The sequence below is a fragment of the Neopsephotus bourkii genome, unplaced genomic scaffold (assembly GCF_033783945.1).
Source record: "Neopsephotus bourkii isolate Nb327-2 ecotype Australia unplaced genomic scaffold, CSIRO-AGI_Nbou_v1 NB_1572, whole genome shotgun sequence".
Lineage (NCBI taxonomy): Eukaryota > Metazoa > Chordata > Aves > Psittaciformes > Psittacidae > Neopsephotus > Neopsephotus bourkii.
Window position 1 is genome coordinate 6,002,427 of NW_026902048.1, and position 24,511 is coordinate 6,026,937.

Below are 24,511 nucleotides of genomic sequence, written 5' to 3' on the forward strand. Positions count from 1 at the left end.
AATGAGTCAGATATTTTTCTGCTCCACTTCTGGGGAAGGTGTATGAGGGAGTCACAGCAGTGTATAGTCGATTGTGCTGACTGTTGGTGTTTCACCCGTGTTAGGAGAAAGCCCTGCTATCTACCAGCCAGACCAGAAAGGAGATGATCAAGAGCAATAGTGTCTGTTCTGGCACTGCCTGAAGCGCTCTGTGATCTTGGGCAAGTTACTTAACATTGTAAAAACAGATTCGAGCTAGTTTTACAGATGGTAACCACTTATCTCCCGAGAGTGCCAGAAAGCTTAGCTCACTTCTGCTAAAGCTCTGGGAAAAGGGGCTGTTGAAGTTCAGATATTAGTTTAGGCCAAGGAAGCAGTGGACTTTGATCTGAAGAGAAGCGTTGCCCCACCAACAGTTCCTTCAGAAGGTTCACATACAGGGGACATGTTTGCTTACATCGTTCCTGCAGTAGTTTCAAAGCAGGGGGGCAGAGACCTCTTGAGCAATCTTTTGGTATTGGCTGTGCTTGTTACTTACTGGCTCCTCGTCTGTTTGAACTGTTTGCCAAAAGTCACAACCTGTCCCAGATTCTGACCCCCCTGAGCCTGACATCTTCACAGATGCAAGGAGGGAGAACATCAAAGCCTTGGGAGCAGCTGTCCTTTCGAAGAACATTCCCCAGGGTTTAGCACGATGCTTGTTTGATCCTATTAGATGAAGATGGATCGCGAGCTCTGTCACCTCCCTTTCAAGGCTCTTCTCTGTATCTGGGGGAGTTTCACGAGAGCCATCTTTGGCTTCAGATCAGGACACAGGCTTTTTATCAACTCCCCTTGTGTTGCATTGAACAAGTGTGTAGCTTTGCTTAATTTTGGGGCTGGTGTTTACCATCCGCTCCATCCAAGGGAACTTCATGTACGTCCATGATGTACTGGTTTAAGGAGACCATGTGTCTTGACTGAGGTTTCTCTAGTTGTTGTGATGGAGGACCTTTTGCTGTTCAACAGAAGAGTTGTTTGGCTTTATGACAAAGAAGTGGCTGTCCCCAAGTATATTTATTTAGCTGCTCACAGACCTTGTTTGCCTTCTGCTTCAATCCTGGAAGTCCTCTGGGCTTTCTGTCAGAGTAGCCATATTCTAGGTTAGTTTGCAGATGGGATTCTTATGGGAATAGACAGAAAACAGTTTAAAAACAGAAATCAAAGGCTTAGCTTTTCTCATGCTATCCAGGAGCCTTTTATTATATTTATTAACTCTGCATTCTAACAACCTTTCACTGCATTGCATTAGGGAGTACCATGTTTGCACCACTTGAGTCAGTCCTGCAGTGTGCCTGCATCTAACTTGCTGCTTTTGTGGGGGCTATAAACATAACGAGTTTTACCCGCTGCTTATTCTGATGTTCTCAGGGAGATGAGCAAAGCAAGAAGTGTAGGGAGAGGGATGTAGGGTTCTGAACTGCATTAAAGGTGAGTTCCCCCGAAGTTGTACTGTCTCCCTTCAGCATTTGGGGCTTCTACTCTGAGGGCAAGTGGACTCTGTGAATGGGTTTCATCTGGGCTGCTGAGTTCCCTGCCTGTCCTGTTGACTGGAGATGTATTAGAATACATGTGCAATAGTTGAGAGCAGTAGAATGAAGTCAGAGGATCATAGAACAGTTAGGGTCATCTTACCCTTATTCTTTGTAACATCAATAATAGTAAATCTGTTCCTTCAGCTTTCACATCATCCTTTTGCTAATAGATGCCTAGTGCTGGAAGGAAACAAGTTTTCTCACCTTTCAGCTTCAGAGCCTTCTGGTCGTAGTAAGCTGTTCCAGCAACATCCATGTATGTTTTCCTCCCCTTCTACACTTGCCTTTGATACCTTTCCAGCTGCATTTGCTCTCCTTAAGAAGCCCCACAGCATCATTCGTCTCTGACAATTTTGGTGCTACCCACAGCGTCCTAATAGCAGTTTCGACCTTTCAATTAACTTGAGGACCACCTCTTTCAGTAGACTGAACCTGTATAGATGCCAAGAGCCTCCGAACAGCTTTGGAAGTTTGGCTGAAAGACCATGAAGATTAGGGACATATCTTTCCTTTTGTCAGGGAAATCAACAGCAAAGGGCACCGACACAAGAAGGAAACTTTCCCACTGACCGCAAATAGGAGCTCAGAGTGCATTTTCAAGCCTTTAAAAATACAAAATGACAATTTATTTAATTAAGCAGGGTTCCATGAATGTAGCAGTATGCTGAGGTCATGGGCAAGAAGAAGCTTTTCCAGTAATTAGTGCAGGGTCCATGCTGTTCTGGCAGAAACACCCATGACGTCAGTCCGAGACTGGAACAAGAAACTGCTGCATGGTGAACTTGAAACACAAACCTTATTATTGAAGGGGCATGTCTGACAATTACAGGGGCTGGTTATGTTGGACACAGAGAATATTCTTCCTTTGAACATCGCAGAAAGATGTTGTGGGTTTATTTTATTTCTCTTACTAGTTTCCGAGTCAAGGAAATCACTGCTATGCCAGAGCATCCTTACTCCTCTTTCCCCTGCCCTAAACAAGCAAACAAAGTAAGTTATCAAATCTCCAACCTTCTTGTTCTGTAAGTATGGAAAGTGGCCATTTCCATAGTTTCATGTAGCAGAAGCAGCTTAGTTTTTGTTTTGTCATGTGAACCCAAGCAAAAGGCAGGTGCAGTGGTGAAGTTGGGAGCCTGAGGGCAGGCACAGGGCATGCCTGGGCAGGTTGTGTTTTGTAGCCATATAGGTCTTTGTTTTAGGTTAATTTGTGATGTTTTCAGTAGAAGCCAAGTGTTGTGACAGCATTTGGAGTGCGTAGTTTTGTAGCACTTGGATTCTAGTTTCTGGTGAGTTACTGGAGTCTTGTGGAGTTGGAAAAGTAAAGTTTGACCATATTCTGTAATCCAGCTTTTGATGTGTGAGTGATGGCTTCACTTGAATTACCACTCTTGAGCTGACTTGTCACTGATCAAAGATTGCCTGGTGAGGTAAGGATGGCTTATATTTCTTGCTTTACATTGTGGCAGAGAAGAGTTAACACATCTGTTCTTTTAAAAGTCCATAAGAAATGCTTATTTCTGATACATATAAATTCCCAAGACAGCGTTTAATTTAGGGTTGTGACCCTCAATAACTTGCTCTTACCTGATTTGATGTAAAGACTGTTTGTGTCAGAGGAGTTGCTCAGTTGTGTTTCTTCAATGCATGCATCTATTCTTTCTTACCATTTCCTTTGGCTTTCCCTTGCAGGCCATGACTGCTGTGAGACAGTGAAAGTGGCACTTTGTGCCTCTCGAGAAGGTCACCCCGTTCTGGTTGTGGCAGAAGAGAGTTTCCAGTTTGTCCAGGATGAAGCCTACGACGCTGCCCAGTTTCTGGCCACCTGTGCTGGCAACCAGCAGGCACTAAACTTCACCCGGTTCTTGGACCGGTCGAGACCACCCGCTGCAGATGTGGACTTCTTGGATGAGAAAGTGGCTTTGGCCTTTCGACACCTGAAACTGCCGGCAGAATGGAACGTGCTGGGAGCGGACCAGTCCCTGACCGGTGAGGACCTTTAGGGCACATGTGAGACTGATGGGCTTGGACACAGGTAAAAAGCCTCATAGAAGGGGTTTCCTGCGTTAGGCACCCTTCACATGCCTTTCAAAAGGTGTGCTGGTCTCTGCGCTTGGTGGTGGGACGTGCTGTGCAGCAGTGCGCCAATGCTACATCAGCATCCCATGCTTTGCACTTCAGCCACCTTAAAATACATAAGGCATGATGTGTTCTCTGTGTCTTCTCTTACAAGAAGCTATTGTAAATGATTGGTACAGTACTTTAACATATACCCAGAGGGGTGTTTTTTTGTGTGTGTGCGTATGCAGTGGTATGTGTAACAGCATCACGCTTTTGAGATTTCCTGCAACAAACCTGTGTGTAGGAAGCCTGATGCTCAGGAAATACTATCCTTGTACCGCAGATTTGTCGCTTTTGGTAAGTGTTGGTTTTATAGCACAGATGCAAAGTGACTGTAATGTGTAAAATAGATATCTGACTTTCCTTGGAGAAGTTGGGGCTTTGCCCCTGAGGATTGGGATGGCATCCCTGGTTGCACACCAACTAGGCAAACACAGGCATTCCTCAAAATGAGCCTGCATGATTTTGAAGGTGAAAGAAGGTGAAGGTGGGAAAACCTGACCCTTAACCAAAGCAGTGGGGGCTACTGAATGCTGATGAGTAAACCCCAAGGCTGGCCCTAAGTCTTTGGTGACTGCTGAAGCAGAAGTGTTTGGGATGCTGTGGCATGTCTGTGTCCTTGGAGTTCTGCAGTTTTTTGTCCCAGGGTAGTTTTAAGGGAGCATATTGAAGGGCTGGGGAGCTATTTCCAGTGGGTACAAATCCGTGCTGTGAATTTTCAGGGTACTTTACCAAATAGTTTCACTTAGGGAGTGAGGCATCTTTTATCTTTTGTAGGATGCAGTGGCATAAACACTTCAGTAGGATGGGATGGTGGCTTGCTCAGTGCAGGAGGTTCAGTTCTGCCTACTGCAACAGGGTTTTCTGCGGGAGACTTTCTTGCTTTGTTTTTCACCAGCTTGCTGACTGCTTTTGGAAACGTGAATACGCAGACAGACAATCCCAGCAGTGTTAGCAGATGTTAAAGGGTTTGGATCATATTTAATGGTGTCTGGATAGAAATTCAGTTGCTGTTGTATGTTTACAAGGAGATAAACACTTGGTATTTTTTACACTGATGCTTTGTTTGTATTTAAACAAGCTGTGATTATGCAGACGTTTCTGGTTGAAGTGATAAAAATCCAGTCGAAGTGATCTTAAGTCACTGAAGACTTTGATTGAAGCTCTGAATTGCTGCTGATTTTGCAGGAAGGCTGAGATCCCGTTTCTGGTTTTGATTTTGATTATTTGGAAAGTCAGCACATAGAGAAAACAGGATATAAGATTTACATTGATTTGCTCAGTGTGCATTTATGTACCTGGATCATGTGGGGCTCTGAATGCTAATGTCATGTAGAGCATCAGTTGCACCCACAGTGGCGTTGGGGAGCTCTGTAACGCTGAGTGTTTTAGCATCTTGTGGTGAGGTTTTGGTAGATGGAAGTATAAATGAGTAAGTAAATATAATGACATTAAATGCAACTATTATCCAAGAACAGTGCTATAAACTGTTTCCTAGCAGTGAGTCCTTCCATAAATAGCTGGAAAAGGACAGTTTATTCACTTCTTGGTCTTTCTCTGCTGATCAGCTTTTTTGCTAATGCCAGATTTATCTGGTAACTTTTTTGCAGTGAGATAATTTTATAGGGAGTTTGAGGGGGATTTTTGTCATTGTGAAAGGAAAGATTTGCAAATGTAGGCATCCTTTTGGTCCCGAAACTCTGTTTTGCTATAGCAAGATGGAAGAGATCTCCCTCATTTATGATTGAGCACTAGATTAGAAAACACACAGTGGTAAAACACAGTACCCCTGTACTGATGCTTCTGGGTTAATTTGTGTGTGGGAGAGAGAAAAGCACAGCAAGGATCAAAACTGAGGGAGCAATTGGGACAATTAAACATATTCTGTCCAGTGCTTCTCCAAGTGGGTCTGTGTCACTACCTATGAACAGCTATTCGAATTCATATTTCACATTTTGCTAAATGTCAGCACCAGATACTTCAAATAACCTTCTCAAAGGAGAGAATACTATAGAAATGAGAACAAAAGGAAATGTCAGATCCCTTCTTGAAAGATTCTGAGCTCTGCCTCTAAGCTGGCATGTCTCTATGGGCCCTTGTGGGTCGGAAACAAAACGCTGCTGTTTAACAAAACCTCTGAACGCCGGAGCGAGCTGGGAGCCTCAGCCAGCTCGAGTGCTGCAGCTTGATGGGGAACTGCTGTTCTGAGATGGCCCTTGCTGTCAAGCACGTTTACAAATTGTTGTTTTGAAGGACTGAAGTAGGAGTCTGGCTTTTATGAAAGCAGTTGGGAAGTAATGGCCTTTCTGCAGGCAGAAGCTGGGTAGATGATCCACCATCGAGCACAACTTTGTGCTGGTTTTGGGAGGGGATAGCTCTATACAGAGGCTTCTCCTTGCTTTTACCTGCACCCCAGTCTTTGAGCAGGGTACAGGGAGTTAGTGCATCACACACCTCAGAGGTCAGAGAAGCTGCTGAAACTTACCACCCAGCTCCATCTGCTGATGCTGTTTAGTCTTTTGTGTTGGTAGGTGTGTGCAGTGCAGTGTGTGGTTAAGGTCTATCCCAGTGAAGAGGAGGCACATCAAACCCTGTGTGCTCCTGGGTGCCACGCACTGGTGATCACATCATTAAAATGATCTTCAGTGGTTTACGTTCATCCATGATTGTTCCTCACGTTGCTGCAGTATCTCCCCCTATTCTCTTTTCTAACACATTAGTAAGTTCGATTTTTTAGTATGGAAAGTGCAGGATTACTGTGGACAAATCTATGTGAGCATCATCTACTTGCTTATGTTTTGGTTACCAAACCAAGGTCTTCGTTCTTTAAGAGTTTGTCATTGCTCAAGATTAAAGGTATGGTATGGTCATACAGCATGTCCTTTCAGCTGCAGGTTAGAAATATCTCTGCAATTACTGTAAGCTGCTGGAGGACATCTGCAAACATTCCAGTGCCCTTCGTTTTTGCTTGCTTGTAACCTACTTAAGTTAGCTGTTGCTATCTGACAAGAGAAGTTTGTTTAGCATCAGTAATCTTAATCTTTTAAACACTAGGCTGTTTTTACTTTTGTTCCTCTGTTATCTCTTTAGACATCATTTTCATTAAAACAGATTGAAAATAAAACGAACCTTTTCTCCTGTTTTCATCGGGGCATTTTCAAAACCCTGCTACGTCCATTTGCAGTAGTCTCATTTGCTTTCTCCCCTCACTGTTCGAGAACAGGAAAGGCTTTTATTGCTTAAAAAGAAACTGACCCAAAATTAACTGCACTGAGCAGCATTGGTTAATCTACTCCTTCCAGTAATACTATTGTAGGTATTTGGTTAACACTGCTCAAACTCAAATATTTACCGATTTATATTACTCTGGTACAGCATAAAAGACTAAATATGTCAAAAGTCCTTAGTTCTTCTCCCAAAATCCATTCAAAAAAAAGTGGACTTGTTTGGACCTGAAAGATTTGAATGAACCCTTTGTGCCAAATTTAACACCAGACTGTGTTTTTGTAGGACTGGGGCTTTGATGACAAGCTTTTAGCTCAGCAGCCAGCGGTGTGGAGCATGGTACCCAGCCTGGTCTCACCATTGACAGTAACACTCAGGTGATGGAGAACAGTGGCTGGACATCAAGAATCCTGATGGAAAAAGCAAGTTCAGAAAACAGAATCCTGTCTCTTAAAATATGTATCTGTGGTCTCACAGGTTTTCCTGCTTGCTTTTCTGTGAAAAGGTGATGCTCTTGCACAAATTCCTTGTTTCTTTGCCATTCTGATTTGATCCCGATTTAACTTTAATAAGGAGTAGGTAACAATTCCGTTATGGAATATTTTCCCCTTTATATATATAAATACAATTTATATATATAAATAAAAGCTATTCTCTCAAACTTCTCATGACAGCTCACACAGGTAGTGTGTCTGAAAGCCCCTTGGGCAAGTATGTCCTCACCTCCTCCCTGCAAGCTGCACTCCTCATCACTTCTGTTCTGGGACAGCTTTATCCGTAGGGCTGTTCTCTTTCCCCAGCCATGCACTGTCCTTCTGCAGTAGGAGATTGCAGGTTCTTGCTCTTAATTATCTGGCCATCTGTATGAACTCAAGCGGCATCCACCATTTCAGAATATCCATAATTAAGGATTACTCTTGTTACCATGGTATTCCAGACACAGCATCACTTTCAGGTGCCATGTCATTATGTCCATCTTAATTATTACAAGGGCACTCTAATGTTCTGAAGAACATAGTTCTTAACTGCTGTCAAAAATAGGGTAATTTGCTGTTCTCAGTGGCATTTAAAGGCAGTTGTTTAAATGGAACAGATTGTTACCCATTCATATCTAGAAATCAAAATGCAGTATGTATTCTGAGGATCTATGCAATGTAAATACAGGACTGTGATTTTTCTGTTTTAAATGTCTGGAGAGAAAATAAGCTATCTAGAAAACCAGAGCACAGTATTTGGAGGTGTGAGTAATGAGCGTGGCTTGTTTGTGTGGCAGTGAGGGGGGGAAAAGGCAGAGAAAGAATTAGGGAGGATCCAAGGCTCATGTATGAAAAGCTTAGAGAGCCTGAGTTACCTAAATCCTTGAGTTAACTAAATCCTTGCATTAACTATCAGTAGTAAACAGGTCACTTTCAGAATATGTTTTAAGTAATACTCTGACAAAGTCTTTGAGGAAACAGTGTTTTTGGTTTTGTCATTAAAATAAGTGGTAAAACCCAGAGCTATGGTTCCAGTGTTGGTTGTGTGAGCTTTCTGAGCCTTTTTGTGTGAGCTTTCTAACCTTGCAGGAGCTGGTTAATGTTGGCAGAGGGTGGTGGTGATCAACCACATGGAGCCATTCCCTTGGGAGCCTGAGGAGAAACAGTCCCTTTGATAGTCAGCCACGATTACCAACAGATAACCAGGAGACCACCTCATTAGATAAGACACTTAACAGCTCCTTAGCTTCAGGAACACAGTGATGTCTTGAATATGTAGAGCTTCCCAGAAGTGCTGCAGAACAAACATCCATGTGCAGTAAATACTGCTTGAGAAATCAAACTCCCTGAGCTTACCAGATAGGAGGTGTTTAGAGAGGGAAGTGCTATGCTCTGGCTTGAAATAGCCTGAATGGATTTGAGTTAGGTGTTTAATAACTTCACCTACAAACCCAGTAGGATTTCAGTGTAAAGCATGAGTGTCACCATGATTAGAAATCATTTTGGGTTTTAGACAGAAACAGAAAATGCCTGAAACAGAGACAAAGTAGAAATAGATAAAGTAACCCCAAAAAGTGCCTTATTTGGAAGAAAAAAAGCCTGAAAAAAAACTTCAAAAAGCTTTCAGAAATAGTAGAAGGAAATCAGATTATTTGGAGCTAACACTTTTTTTCCATGGGAGGATGTTAAAGATAAGCAGCTGATGATGTTTTTCAGATATAAAAGCTTTAATCTGTTCATTTGCTGCACTATTTCTAGTTTCTAGTTGAACCCTTTCAATGTAATGGCTACAGGTTTTTTTTTGGTTGGGTTCCATATCCTTTCCAAGCTGCCTTCTTTGCCCTCTGATAAAGGATTGTGTGATATAAATGGGAATGAGCTTTTCTGTGTCAGCAGTGCCAAGTGGTCTTTTCAGCTGTAGTCCTTGATAAGATGTAAGAAATCTTTTCCGTACCTATATTTAATATCCTCTACAGTGGAAAATGGGAAGAAGAAAATCTTGTTCAGGCAGTGTACTCAGACTGTGGCTGAGGAATCATTGGCATGAGAAAGTTTCTGTTCTCTTTGATACTAGTGGGAATGGGGACAGGAAAATCCTTTGGGGTCCTCTGGAAAATTTCTTGTTTACTAGATTAAATAAAGGAATTACCCACACGTCTTTTTATCAACTAAACTCATCACTCCAAGCACATCATCTTTGCCTTGACCTTTCTTCAGTCCTGTTGTCTGCCGGAGCCTTCCTCTAGGACATCAGTGTTAAGTGATAGCTTGCTTCTGGGTTTTGTTCCCCTTGTTTCTCAAGGATCGAGCTGAGCAGTGAGAACATTTTGAGCAGAAAACAAGATCTTGAGACTAGATTTGATGGTAGATCTTAAAATTGCTGAGTATATGTGATTTTGGGTGAGCACCAAGTGAAGATCAGCATCACGGGGAGACTAGCAGGAGATGCTAACCACTCCATGGCTGGCTGTTTCTTGAGATGTCTCAGGGCATGGAGGATAAACTGTTAGGTGTGGGTTGCTCCATATAGTGGCTTTTAAAAGGAACAGTATTTTTCTTCTGTTATTTAATCAGGATTAAAATGAGAGCTTGTACTTGAAGGAACAGTTTGTGCTTTCTTGGATGTGTCATACCCAAACTTCTTTTTTTCCCCCCCCTCTTCAGTGCTTATTTGTTTTGTGCTAATAGTACCTTAAACCTTAATCCTTTACCATTAGCACAGTACATTTGACAGGCTTCTATGGAAATTTTGTCCTTAGTTACGCAGATAAACTGTCTGTTCATATGTCACAGCTAAAAAAAAAAGATGTAAAAATAATATATCTGAAGCCCTAGGTTTTGCCAGCTGGATTAGAGTGCCCTGCCATTATGGGACAATAATCATATGTTTCAACTCTTGCCTATTACTAGGAAACGAGGATGGAACAAAACAACCTTGGCCTTTCCAATAGTGTGTGCCTTGTATTTCCACAGTTTCCTAATTACAAGAAGCTTTTTGTTGACATTCCATGGGCAGCCATTTTAAGATGAGGAGCTTGTGCTTGATATGTGGTAGGAAAAGGAGCTCTGGCTGTTGCATGTCAAAGCTTTGGTTGCTCTTCCATGCCTGGAACATGCATATTGCACCATGACAAGACCCTGAAGTTTCCAACATTTTGTGCTATAAGCTTTATCCTGTCAAAGTCAGGAAGGCTGCAGGGATCTATGATTCTATGATTCTATCTATCATCCTCTCCATCCAGCAACACTATGTACCTGATGCAGACCAACTCTCATCTTGTTCTGAGCAACACCATCCCCTAACAGGTGTATTTTTGGTTATATATTAGTAGTTACTCCAGCCCACAGATGGCACACGCCTTTTTATTTGTAGCCATGCAAGTTTTGCACACTCCAGAACCTTCTAAGGCCATTGCCTGGGGCCCCTGCAGTTGTTGTATGTACAGTACTTTGTCTCTTCACTGCCATCATCTGTGCCCATCTGTTAGGATGGCCTCATGCCAGTATGTATGTTAGGCAGAGCCTTCCAAATGGCCCTGGATAGTGAGCTTGTACGTGTAATATGTTCTGGATGGCAGCATGCCATGTTTTCTTGTACAGGTCTTCTGCGCACGTCGTTGCTCAAAGGCATTGGGGCAGGGCCACTTTCAGTTCAGTTACGTTTGCATACACCTACATCTAAATGCTGGAACTGCTGTGTCCAGTAATGAAAATAATCTTTTAGGTTGTTTTAAAAGAATGGGGAAAAGGTGGGTTTCAGAAGTTGCAATCATCCAAGCACATTACATGGGCATTTGGGACAACTGGGAGAGAGCATTTTGTCTGTGGAAATATGGGACAGAGAGGGGTACCCATTTGGATCGGGGACAGGATGAGTATTTGCCTGCATCTTCCAGAACATGCAGTTGGTATCTGTGTTTATTGGTGAGCCATAAGTTGGTGAGTAGAAGATGCTTCTATCTAACTGTAAGGCTCTCAGCTGAACTAGGAAGCAGCATTTTGGTCCAGGAACACATGCTTATGCTTTGCAGGTCTGTGCTGCTCAGTTTTTTCTGCAGGGCTGTTTTAAATAGGAAGATGATCTTCCCTTTGAACAAAGCAGCTAGAACAGGAGATCCTGTGCTAGGACAGATGTGGTCAGAGCAGTGCAACACATCCTTTATTCGCAGGGCAGTCCTGTTCTCCAACAGGAGTGCTTTTGTGCTTCCTGCATTTCAGTAGGAAGAGTTGTTCTGCTTTAATTATCCTAATTGACTCTGCCAGTGTACAGGGAATGTGCACTGAGTGTACACTGACTGTACCAGTGTAGAGGTAAAGTACACTGAGTGAAACCTTGGGTATCTGCTTTCACTCTTTGACTACCTGTACCACACTTCCTTGTTTTGCAGCTTCATTGGTAGCCTTTCCTGTATGTCTGTCTACATGGTGTGCTATTTTTCATTTTCCTTTAAATTCAAGGCTGCTGATTAACTACCTTGTTGTGTTGTTAATTCTAAATTGTTACACTTGATAGCATTTAATGCCCAAATCCTTGTCATTACTCTCCCACAGGCTGGGAGTTTGCTTCGGAGTGAGCGCAGCTATTCCCTTTCTCTTTGATCAGCTGGAACCTCCATTCAGACATGCTCATGTATTCAGGACAGCATGGTTTCCCTTTACGGTAATCAAGAGGCCGTAGCAGGGAAGGACTGGTTTGTAGCCCAGAGACCTAATTTTGGAGTCATTCGGAAGAGAGATGTTGCCAGAAAGCTTTTGGTTCTCGAGTACAGATTAGTTCTTCAGGAATTGGATCAAAAAACTTTGGGAAAAATTGTGTGTCAGGTAGGGAGGAACTGCCCATTTTGGCTTTGTTTTGCACTGAAGGTCTTAATGATGTCCCTTAAGAAAGCAAGTAAGCAAGAAAAACAACAGTGCTTTGAAGTGATTCCTCTTGGACATATACTACTTGAGGGAGGAAAAAGTAAACCCTAAAGCCATCATGTACTTGCATTTTTAAATCTGCTGTATAGGTTTGGCTGGCAACCAAATTAATAACCCAGTAAATCATTGCTATGATACTAAAGGTATTATACCAAGTGTGCTCCCTGGCATGGTTTACTGAGACCCAGCTGGTGCTTTTGTGGTGGTGTTGTTGCTGCCAGTCAATATTGAAATCCTTTGTTAATTAAAAGAACAAATCTCTGTTTCTCACAGGTTGTTTTTAACCCTCATGCTTTTGCCTTCCATACAGAAGTAACAGGCTTTGAACTGAAAATACTGTATTTCAGCAGTGCATCTGGAGCTCATTTCTGGTTGAAGCTTTTCAGAGCGTTGTTCAAGGGCTGCAGCTCTTAGAGTAGGGGGATCTCTTTCTGAGATGAAAGCTTTAGGCTCAAGAGTGCCTTCTACCAAATTAGAAGGTCATGGTTATTAAACATAAAAAGCAGCAGTGGAGGTTGCTAGTTTATAAATGCTGCTACTCAGAGCAATAGAGCTACTGTGTAAAGCTGAGGAAAGCTGGTCTGAGGCGTAATTAAATCAGGAAAGCAAAATCCTCACGTTTAGTTTGTCTGCATGAGAAGTTAAACTGTTCTTTTCCCTGACTGCTTTAGGTTTGTGCTTCAAATGTAACTGATCTTTTTCATGCCTTGGGACAAATCAGCATCCCATTAATGAACAAAACTTCTCTGTTTCTAAAACCTGGCCCTGGGTGTGTGAGGAGAAGGCTTGGGCATCTAGAAAATCCCATCCGACCATGCCAGGTTCTGTTTGGAAGCGCTGCAACTTGGCCTTTGCCATGGCTGTTTATAAAACAGTGCTGTTTTCACGTTGACTTCTGTGGTCCTAAGCACCTCCAGTCCCACTGTAACACGTCCCTCGCTTTAAACTACTGGTCTCTCCTGGATATTGGCAGGCAGTGTGTTTTTCCAGGTGCTGCAGGTTCCGTGGCTTTTGGGCTGTCAGCTCCATGCCAGCCGTTATGTGTGGTGTTTCTGGGAGGTGGGGTATGGCATTCACCTAACCCACAGCCTACAAATTCCCATTTATTTAATTTTCCCCTTCTTGTTTCTTCCCAGAGAACATCCCTCGGGAAACACTGATGCATTTTGCGGTGAGGCTGGGTCTGCTGCGGCTGACGTGGTTTCTGCTCCAGCAGCCGGGGGGAAGAGGAGCTCTCAGCATCCACAACAACGAAGGGGCAACGCCTGTGAGCTTGGCCTTGGAGAGGGGCTACCAGAAGCTGCACCAGCTTTTGACAGAGTAAGGATGATTTGATGGTTCCTCTGCTAGTGTTCCATTCTGTGTCATGCTTGTCTTTGCACGTCGTCACTGAAGAGTACCCAAGAGCTAAACTCTACCCCTAAAAGCAATTTGGGCGTAATTTTGCTTTTACCTTTCTTGCTAGCAGGAATGGGGGCAGGTCCTTGGGGTTTAGGAGAAATGCAGTCGTATTGTTTTATTCTCTGTTTCTGTTGCACAGTGTTCTGCTTCCAGCTGTCTCTTAAAGCCCAAAGTCAGTCACTGTAATAGCAACTCATTAAGACCTTTTACAAACATAAGTGAAAAGGCTTTTCTGTGAACTAGCACAGCTGCCCAAAAGAGGGGAGCCAATGGGCTTTGTGGTGGTGGTTGACTGTTGTGTTCTTACTTTATAGATTGGGAGTTTTTTGGTTAAATGAAATAATGGTAATTGATAATGATACTGAAATAAGGCAGAATCTTGTTAGAGGTTTTTACCAGCATCAGTAAAGAGTGAAGGTAAGAATTAATGCAAGTATTTAACAGCAGAAACAGTTCTCTTCTTAGTGGTCTTGAGAAGCAGCCAGATGTTTCACACTCATAGCAAGTAACTAGTGGTGTGAGCATTTACTGCGGTGTTTTAAAAGGAATCCCTCAGTAGATGACAAGTTCCTTTTGAACAGCAAATGTCTGGAGATTTAGCTTTAAAAGGTGAGGCTAGTAAAGACAAAGAGCGTAAGTAAGTCCCAAGGGTGTTATTTGTACAGAAGGAAAGACTGGGTCTGCATGTGCATTATTCTGATGCCTGGTTCTCTTAAGCTTTGTAATTACCTTTGTTTTTCTGAGTCAGCTTTTCAGATACTTGGGGTTTAGGTTGAGTGACCCGGTGTCATGTTTAGGCGTCTGCTGTGTTGTCCGTGTCATCATGCAACATTTCTCCATTGCAGGTTGTAAATTACTCTGCTTTCTATAGTTGTTGGGCAGTGTTAGAGGGCAGAAGGTGTGACCTGTGTTGCTGGAGTGACTGTGTTTAAGTTTCATCTTTAAATTCAACCAAACACATGCAATGTGAGGGTGAAGGAGAAGGTGTGGGGTGGCACAAGAACTATACTCAAACCTGTTCTTCTGCCACCTTTGGCTGGAATTAATACAGAGGTGATAACAGTGTTACTGTTTTCTCCATTGAGTTTAACAGGCATGCTGTGAAAACACACAACTCTTCCTCCTTCTTGTAAAGCTGGAATGTGCAAATTCATCCTGTATCTGGAGCAAAGTTCTCCAAGGTGAAACTAACCACATTAACAGTCTTTTCATACTGTCAAGAAGCTTAAGTTGGCCAAAACTTTATTATAGCAAACACTGCAGTCTGAGTATGTGCGTAGCTGGTCATTTAAAAAGAAATAGGAAGTAAAAAATACTATTACAACAGCTATTCATGTATTTGGTGGAGTATTTCACAACTGGTTCCAGTACTGTAATGGCAGTTCTCACTTAGTGGAGAAGATGGCTTGGGTTATGTGGCATTGCCGTGTGCCATTCCCTTTTATGGATGCTGCTGGTGTAATCCAAGGGATTTCTCTGGTGACCTTTACAGTTCATCTTTGAAAATAAGACACTAGCAACTTCAGTAATGCTACCATCAAAATCCCAGCTCCTGTTCTTCTTAGTATATCCTGTATATATTACACATTACATGCCTCTGAAAATCCTGCTACCTCCATGCAGCCCAGCAAACAGAAATCTATGGATGCTGGAGGTCATGGACCCCTTTCTCAATGGGACAGTGGTGGGAGTACTGTGTGACATGGGGATGGCCACAGCCCTTCACCATAGGAAGGTGACAACTGCAAAACAGGCACATCCTGATGCCCCAGCAGAGATATTTATACTATCATTTTCAGCAATAAGATGGGATTGAAGCTTGAAAATCGCTATTGAGAGGAGAAATACTGAGTTTCAAAATACAGAAAAGCAAATTCCGTAAAGAGAGTATATGTCATTTATGTACTGTGAAAACACAGTGGACACTGTGCAACCTCTTTTCTGTGCTCTGCTTATGTGCACTCAGTCTAATCCATGCACGCAAGTTTGGCGCGCAGCTCGTACCACTCAGCAGAACGCAGAGCAGCAACAATGCCCGTGCAAAGGAGTCATTGTTTTCACAAGTCATTAAACTGCACTATGCCAAATAAGTGAATGCAGCGTCTTTTGTGCTGCATTATCCATGGGGGGGGTTATTGTTCCCTTGCTTACTAATTTGCAAGCGGCTGTTGCAGTTCTGCTGGGATTTGGTTGCAAAGCAGCTCGCTTCAGCCACAGTGTAAATATTTTCCTCCAAACCCAATTGCACTGGTGACATTGGGAGTTTCTGTTTATCAGATGAGCTTTCCCTTTTCAGCTGTTGCAGTTCTTCATGTCAAAAAATGAAACACTCTTCCTATTTCACTTTTGTAACCCTAAAGGATTAATTTCTGTAGTCTCAAGCTTGTGCGCTGGCTTCTGCATCCTCTGGCAGGAAAGGCGCATCTGTTGATGCTTTTGAGACCGATCTGAGGAGCTGTGATAGAGCACACATGAATCAGTGAGGTTGGAGAGCAGGATGCTGGTAGCAGTGTTTTTTTATCAGTTGTGTGTCGTTCCTTAGTGTGCTTGTTTTATCTTCGAGATTAAAACATGCACCGTATGAAGGTGGGCTGAGAAAGTTGGGGCTGTTCAGCCTGGGGAAGAGAAGCTGTGTGCTCATAGCAGCCTTCCAGTATCTGAGGGATGCCTACAAGGATGCTGGAGAGGGGCTCTTGATCACGGACTGTAGTGATAAGACAAGGGGTGGTGGGTTTAAGCAACGGAAGTTCAGGTTGGATATAAGGAAGAAGTTCTTTACTGTGAGGAACAGGCACTGGGAGCAGGTTACCCAAAGAACCAATAAATGCTCCATCCCTGGCAGTGCTCAAAGCCAGGTTGGACAGAGCCTTAGGCAACATGGTCTAGTGTGACATGTCCCTGCCCATAGCACTGGAGTTGGCACTGAATGATCTCAGGGTCCTTTTCAACCCTAACTATTCTGTAATTCTATGCACAGTGAACATTGTTGTGCAGTGCAAATGGAATAGGGCAGTGCATAAGGGCAGGAGGTTTTTTTTGAAGTGGGTGGAACTTATATATACATATATATGAGGATTTTCTCTAGGTATATTCTTGGTCGTTTGCTAGCAGCTTGGTTAACAGTTGCTTTTTGTGTTTTGTTTTTTATTTTTATTTTTTAATACAAATTTAACTACAAATCAAGCTACAACTTAAATAAACTATCTTCTATGAAAAAGCTTTGGAAACCAGGCAGGCTGCATAGCCTCTCTCAATGTTAACCGTTTGAGCCTGCTAGAAGTGAATTCCAAAGCAAAGGGTCCTTCCTTGCAGCCTGTTGCTTGCCTGTGTTTGAATTGGGCAGTCTGGCTGGAGGGTGTTGGCAGAGCTGGGCTGCTCTGCTCCTTGGAGAAGGGCTGGCTCTGAAGAGGCAGCATGGGTTATTACCCAGGCGGGTAGTGCGCTCCGTGTGAGTAACTTGGCCCCTACAAGAGGACAGCTGCAGTTTGCAGTCGATGTTTGTAAATGCTCTTTGGTGTAGTAACATAATCCGCCTGCCAGCTCCATGTTCTCCAATGCTCTGGAAGTCAGGCAAGGAAAATGGCTCCAAGAAATAGCGGGCGTGCGGTGTTTCAGGGAAGTTGGAAACACTGCTTTGTAAAACACAACACACGCTGGGTTTATTTCTGATTTCATTTCTGCAGAGCGGAGTTGCATCTTGTAACCCAAAAGCACTGCTTTTCTTACCAAATGCTTGTATTCCTTCACAGCTGAGAGTGATTTATGTCCTCTGCAAAAGGGGAGAGAAAAGTAAAGCCCATAAAAACACGCGTTGCTTTTTCTAATCCCTGCAAAGAGACGTTTCAGAGTTGTAACCCTGATTTTCTTTACTGTAACACTAGTTCTGCTTTTGCTGGTTTCTCTGCTTGCTTATTGCTATAAAGCACTTTCTGCACAGCTTTGGGATTGCGCTTCCTTCAGACCTCCTGGTAACAACCAGGTGGCTCAGTGTAACTGTCAGTCAGCACAAGTCTGTATTTCCAAAATTGAAGTGCTATAATGAACACACGAGGAATAACTCACTGGGAGCAGAAGGGGTTTGTGGGAGTTTTGCAGTCCATGGTTGTCACTTGCTATTGTTCTGATTTTACGTAAGTAATTGGTGAAGTCTGTGCCTCTCAAGTGAGGATGCTTCTTCAATAGCTTTACTTTTATAAGTGAATACAATTTCCTTCTTTTCTGAGCCAGAGCTGCAAGGTGATTTGCCTGGTACCTCATTTATTTGCACCCAAAATTAGGAAGTCCTTTAGGTGTGTGTTTGATATCCAAAGTGTCCAGTTCACATTCAGTGGAGAGATCTTAGTGTGGTCAGGATGATAGTTAAAGATGGGACATTTCTCATTTAATTTTGGTGTTAGGTTGTTCCATTATATTCAGCCTTTGCATAGGCAAAGAGTCATCTGCAGCACAGAGGCTTTTCCAAAAGCACTGCTTTCTTGGGGCTGAAAACATTGCTGACTGCTGTGACTTCAGTGACAGGTCATGTAAACAGTCTGCTTGTACCACTGAGGGTGTATAGGCTGAACCCCCCTTCCCTGTATGCATCCCTGCCATTACTGTGATGTGGAAACCAAGCATGTGAGACTGTGAGTCCTTCCTTACTTCAGTTCTCCCAGTATTGGGAGCACAAGCAGGACACAGCAGGGACATGCAAGTGGCCAGGAGGTTGCCACCACACTGGCAGGTGATGCTATGAATATTTTTCATTCTATTTCTGGCTAAGCAAAATCAGGAGCTGGAGAGTTTATTGAAGCGATGCTGATGTTTCTCCTTCCGTTCTTCTACCCCAAACCAGTCCACAAAGTGTCCTGATTGCTATTCAGGGTCCCGGGGAGTAGGTGTAGTATGTGGCTTGCTGCCGTCTGAGAACAGAACATAGGAGATGAGAACAGTTGACTTTGTAATTGCTGGTGCAAGGTTAACACTTACAGGGGGATTCAAAGACCTTAGAATGGCAGTGAAGAGGACTTGATGGGGCATCTGTGTGTTAAGAAGATGCTTGTTAGCTACAAAAGCATGGGAGGAGCAGTGTTCTGACAGGATCTGGTTTTGTGGCAGTGTATTGCTGAACTTTATCATTTGAAACATCGTTGTTTCATTGATCATCATGATTAGAAAGATGCTGAGGTGCTGTGGGTTTCTTCTGGCCACAACAGAGGAGCAGACTGGGAGCTGGGGGAACCAGGGGGAACCAGGTGTGAACATGATGGAGCAGGAAGAGTTTGTGTTTCTGTTTTCCACCTACTCATCCACTGCATGCTCCAGCTTTTACTGACTTCCTAATATTTTCCCACATCCTGATAAAGGCTTGTGTTTTCGTTGGCTCCTTCCTCTGCTTTGTTTTGTATGCATCCACCTCTGAATATAGAAGAGAGAAGCGGCTTTGCCCGTGTGGTGGAAGCAGCTTTTTACTATCTCTGATATCCAGCTTGGAAACTGGAAGTTCTGGGAGATGAGTTTCATGTGAACAGGCCTGTGAGGAGCAGCAGGAAAAAGAGATTTAGAAGAGATTTGAGAAGAAGATTTGGTGAGATATGAGAAGAAAATGATTCCCCTCCTTAGCAATCCTTATCCAGAGGTGATACGAGAAACGGCAGGAGCCGTAAGCCCTGAACAGCCCTGTGTGGTTGGTAAGTGGTGATGATAGACCAGCTCCATATCAGGACATATATAGAAAATGCAGGCAGGTGATTTTCCAGGGTTCTGTTACCGGGTCTGTTGTCATGCTCGCTTGCAGCATACGGAGATGTTCTGCAGAGACAAGTCTTCCTTCCACATCACTTGTCCTGATCTGAGGTGCTGTTTTTAGCTGTAAAGAAAAAAATCACTTGATGAAGCAGTCTCCACTGCTGCGTTTGTATTTAAAATGCAACAGATGGCATCTGCTCTTGAGTTTCATAGTTTCCCCTTAAATTCCTTCTGTTTACTGATGAGATTCCCAGCTGACATTGAGTTCTGTGTTGGACCTGCAGCTCCGCATCCTGACCAGGCTATAGGAAATGCTCGATGTGCTCTCTTAGAATAGGTGCATCTTCAAACAGCCATTGAAGGACCAAGCCAGCTTTCTGTCTTGTGTGATTTCCTACTGTATAGTGTGTTATTGGTCAATGGGCTGAGAAGTCAGCATTAAGGATTTTGAACCCAGTTGTTTAATATTTGATCTGATAGTGAAGGGCAGGTTATGCAATTCTGAAATCAGTTCAGTGTCTGTACCCACTGCAGTTCATGTTGGTGTAAAGCACCATAAGGGGTTAGTCAGCATTTCTGCATCAGGTGAACTTTAACTCTTTAGTTCAACATCAAAAGTATTCAAATTAGCAGGTGATCTATACAATTTGCTTATATAGAAACTCTTTTTTCTACTTTCCTGGGGCATTTGGAATACTTCAAACACCTGCAGTATGAATGCTGTGTTTAAGTATCTTTAACATCTACAAACAGTCAATTTCTTTTAACCCACTTTAGCACATTCTAGTTGCACGTTTTGTGGGTTACCTATACTATGCGTATTGGTGGTTACAGAAGCAAGGAGGAGAAAGAAAGTGATTGTGTGCACTAGTGCTTTGTGTGTCACTAAAGATTGTGTGTGTGATCAGGCTGTACAAAACCTCTGTTACCTCTATACTTGTGCAAATAGCATTGAAGTTCTGTTCTGTCAAATTTCTAAGATGTATTGGGTTTAGATCATAGAATCCCAGACTGCTTTGGGTTGGAAGGATTTTAAAGCTCATCCAGTTCCAGCTGCCTGCCATGGGCAGGGACACCTTCCATTAGAGCAGGTTGGTCCAAGCCCCTGTGTCCAACCTGGCCTTGAACACTGCCGGGGATGGGGCAGCCACAGCTTCTCTGGGCACCCTGTGCCAGCGCCTCAGCACCCTCATAGTGAAAAGTAAATAAAGATCTTGGTTTTTCAAAAGGTTTAAAGCCTTTTATAGAGAGTAACACAGATCAGCAGCTTGAATATGAAAAGGAATTGCTATCTTTGTAAGCAGAAGTGATTATTTGATCCAGCCTTCCGTGTGACGGTGGCAGATTGCAGGAGGGGTTGGCATGCACAAACTCTGCCTGTCATCTTGCTCCAGATTCAAAGGCGTTTGAAGCCATTGAGGGTCCTTCAAGGCTGAAGTCATTCAGGCTGCTTTGGGGGTGATGATTTGAAGGTGCTCATAAGTGTCCTTGAAGCTGATGAGAAAGTGGAGCAGACTCACAGTGCTCTGTTCTTTAAGCCGGCTGATGCTGTTCCCATGAGTGGGTGAACATGGGGTTTGTGCTGACTGCCTCGTTGTACTGAGAGTGGCCCTGAGGACAGTGGTTTCTCATGTATGACAGCTGAAAAGAAAAACACTCCAGACAGAAATCTCTTGTGTTTCCTTGATAAAGGAAGGTCATTTCCTTAGTCACTTGTAATGTCTCAGCTGACTTTGGTGCCTCTGTGGGTTTATACTGATTGTCACCAAGAGCTGGACACTTCCTTCTGTTTCTCTATGGAAATATTGATTCTGTTTAAATCAGGAGTAATTCTGCTGAAGTCAATTGAGTTACATGGTGAATGGCTGAAGTCAGAGGTTTGCTTTGTCTGAATTTCCTTGCAGGTTTAACCCAAAATGAGTCACAGAAGGGGGAGGGTGGTTGTGGTGGGGCAGAGCAGGGACAGAGGTTGCAACCACCCTCATCTGCACAGGTTTCTCTGTCATATGGTGAAGCATCCCACCGTTTCCCATCTTATTCTTCCCATTCCTGTTGCTGATCATAACTTGCTCATTATGCTTTCTAAATTGCTTGGCTTCCCAGAGAGAGAGTTCTGTGGTTTCCTAGGTAGACTATTAGAAAGATTGGCTATTTCTACAGTAAGAAACCCATCAGCATTGATGCTGAAATCTATGTGCAATTTTACCGTGTTAATACTTGCTGTATATGTACCTTCTTGAATTACTAATCATTTGCATGCAATCACAGCTCTCTCCCTTCTAGATAGATGTCTGGCTGCAAAGGGAGATCTGGGGGTACCTGTTGTGACAGGGGCTGGTCTCCACGATGGGGAAGGGGCATCATAGAATAGTTTGGGTTGGAAGGGAACCTTAAAGGTCATCTAGTCTAACCCCAACCTAGTAGGTGCAGCCCTGGTAGACAGAAGTTTCCACTTCTCACACCCCTGAGCAGGTCACTGTAAGCCCTCTTTCTGATAACATTCTTTCTTGGGTCTGCATCTCTCCAGCGGGATGCAGGGCTTGATGTGGTGCTGTATGAGCTGCTCTGTCCTGGGTTGATTAAAATAGCTTTTGGGTTTCCTGAATCAGTTCTGATTCAGAATGAAATCTGTAAACCTGAAGCTTTAGATGAACACCTCAATAAGTGTTTGCTCACCCCCTCAGAGGGGCAGCAGAGCTGCTATGCAGCGTGGTGAGACCTGAAGAATTACTGCGTTGAGTCACAAGCTTGTGCAAATCAGGGGTTGACATTCAAAAAGAGATGACTGAGTAGAAATTTCTATTGAATACAGGTAACTGCTGAGGTATTCTTTCATTCTGACCTATAATAGCATCTTTTTTTTCCTTTCTTTCCTTTTGATTGGTAATACAAAAATGCATGACAGTGCTGCAGGACAACTGTCTCACAATACTGAGACCTTGCACAGAAGCAGTTTCACAAAGCAAGCTGAATTCATTTCAGGAGTGAAAGAACTGCTATGATTTGGTGGCTGTTGGGTGTTTGTGAAGCAAAGTAGCGTGTGGTTTTGGTGTAGAACTTGTAGCGTCTGCATCATGACTATCCTCATTCCTTCTAACTTGTCCCTGCAGTTGTGTCTTTCAGGTGTCTGTTGTTCTGCTTTGGTGATCTTCACCTGCAATAAATTTACTTTACAAAGCAATTGTTGTGCCCTTTGCTTCCAGTCTCTTATAGTCTGGGAATAAAATTCAGGTCTTTACCTGAGAAGGACCTTGTGAAATAAAGCTCATGGGTGGCATTAACTCTAAATCACATTAATTTTCAAGACCAAGAAGTGTGCGTGTGTATTTGTCTGTCTGGCCCTGGAGCCTGTGCTCTGTTCTGCTCAGGCCGTTGATTAGATGATGTCCAGAGTGAAGAACAGCGTGCGTGTCCTGCAATGCAGCATCCCTCCTTGCCTGCAGATTAACCTGTGCTTATTCTGTTGCAGAGAGGAAGCCAGGGAACCGGACTCCTGGAGCACCTTGTCTCACACTGTGCACTCAGGGGACTACAGCGTGAAGCACCACCGTGGACTTGATGTTTACATGCTGACGGCTGAAACCAAGGAAGGGGAAGCAGCCAACTGGGAGAGCGACATACGGCACCTTCAGATGCACATGCAGAGCCATCAGCACATGGTAAGGAACAGGGTGAGGTGATGAAAGAGAAATGGAGCTGGCTGGCTGCAGCTTGGCATCTGGTGAGGACTTCATATGTAGGCACCCTACAGGGGCATATTTACCTGTATGTTTTCTCTGGATGTCACTGTCAAACATCCAGGTGGACACCTGACTATTTTCTTCTGTTTGAGCATGGGGAGATCTGGTAAAGCTGTATTAGGCATCAGACTTTGTCTCTCAGAAGAGAATCAGGTTCGTGGCTGTGCAAGGCTGGCTCTGCTTGGCCTTGTGGGCTCTCTCTGCTCCCATCCCTCACCAGCAGGTCACTTCTGTGCGCCTTCTCAGAAATGGCTCCATGTCTTGCTCAGCTGACATCACCTGTGGGTCTTCCTTCATCAGCTCTGTTACAGAGGTGTGGGATCTAAATAACAAGCTGGTTTTGTTCCTTTAAATAGGGAAGGGGAGAATTGCTGTCTGCAGGCAGTGGGCTGGGGGGGAGCTTGAGGTGTGGGCCACCCTGAGCTGTTTTCACCCTTCCCAGGTGAAACTCCTGGGAAATTACTCCTGAACTCAACAGGAGCTGATAACATGAGTTGCAAACCCAGGATAACTATGAAATCATTTCCTCTTTCCATCAAAAGACACTAAAGCATGGCTGGCACATCCAGCTTGCTGCTTGTTTGTTCGTGCAAGTGCCAGATGGGTACATTTTGCCTGACAATGAAATCAGAAAAAGACTTTTTCTTTCCAGCACTGTTTCGCTTCACATCTAATCTGATTTGAATTTGGAAAGCAGCCCTGTAATTATTTCATTTAGGTTCATTTTGGGTCAGTCAAAAGACAGTTGGCTTCCTTTGGAGACGGTTCTGTGTTTCAGGCTCTTGGCAGAGTGATTTCACAGTGAAGATGCTGGGGCTGCCATGGACCCTCTCAAGCAAGCATCACTGTGTCTGTCTGTCCATCCTGGCTGTGTTGTCTGTGTCTGTCTGATCCTGGCTGGAAACCAGCATCACAGTATCTATGCTGCGCTGCAGGGTTATAGCCATCAGACAGCCAGCACACTGTTGGATCCTGTTTGTTTGCCCTTGCAAATAATAGCAGCAGCCTGTGGGTACTGCCGCATGCAGAGCCTTGCATACCGTCTCTGGTGCCACATGATGGATGGAGGTACCATGCTGCCTGCCTCTGATGCTAACCTGTCTTGGGTGGCAGCATAAATGGGAGCTGGGTAGCTGGAATATTTTGATAGAAGATTCTTGGCAAACAGCAGAAGTATGTTTACTGGTCAGTGATTCAGTTGTGCTCATCGCTTGCAAACCTCAGAGCATGGAAGGATGAGTAAACACAATATCCTCAACGTAGCAGGGATGATTTTAACTACTTCCTGTATGTGCAATATCCAGAAGTTCCCTGTGATGCATCAATTAACATGTTGGCCATTTTAGAATTT

At 43.7% G+C, this 24,511-nt stretch overlaps 1 protein-coding gene across 16 annotated transcripts in view; it reads left to right on the top strand.

Annotated features, from left to right (window-relative positions):
- AKAP13 (A-kinase anchoring protein 13) overlaps window positions 1-24,511 on the top strand; it is a 208,370-nt gene that overhangs the window by 84,924 nt on the left and 98,935 nt on the right. For all 16 annotated transcript variants that reach the window (XM_061371313.1, XM_061371301.1, XM_061371302.1 and 13 more), the window contains 3 exons: window positions 3,243-3,539; window positions 13,429-13,612; window positions 22,890-23,079. In XM_061371313.1, coding sequence (XP_061227297.1) covers window positions 3,243-3,539; window positions 13,429-13,612; window positions 22,890-23,079 — 671 coding nt within the window. The remainder of the gene's footprint in view (window positions 1-3,242; window positions 3,540-13,428; window positions 13,613-22,889; window positions 23,080-24,511) is intronic.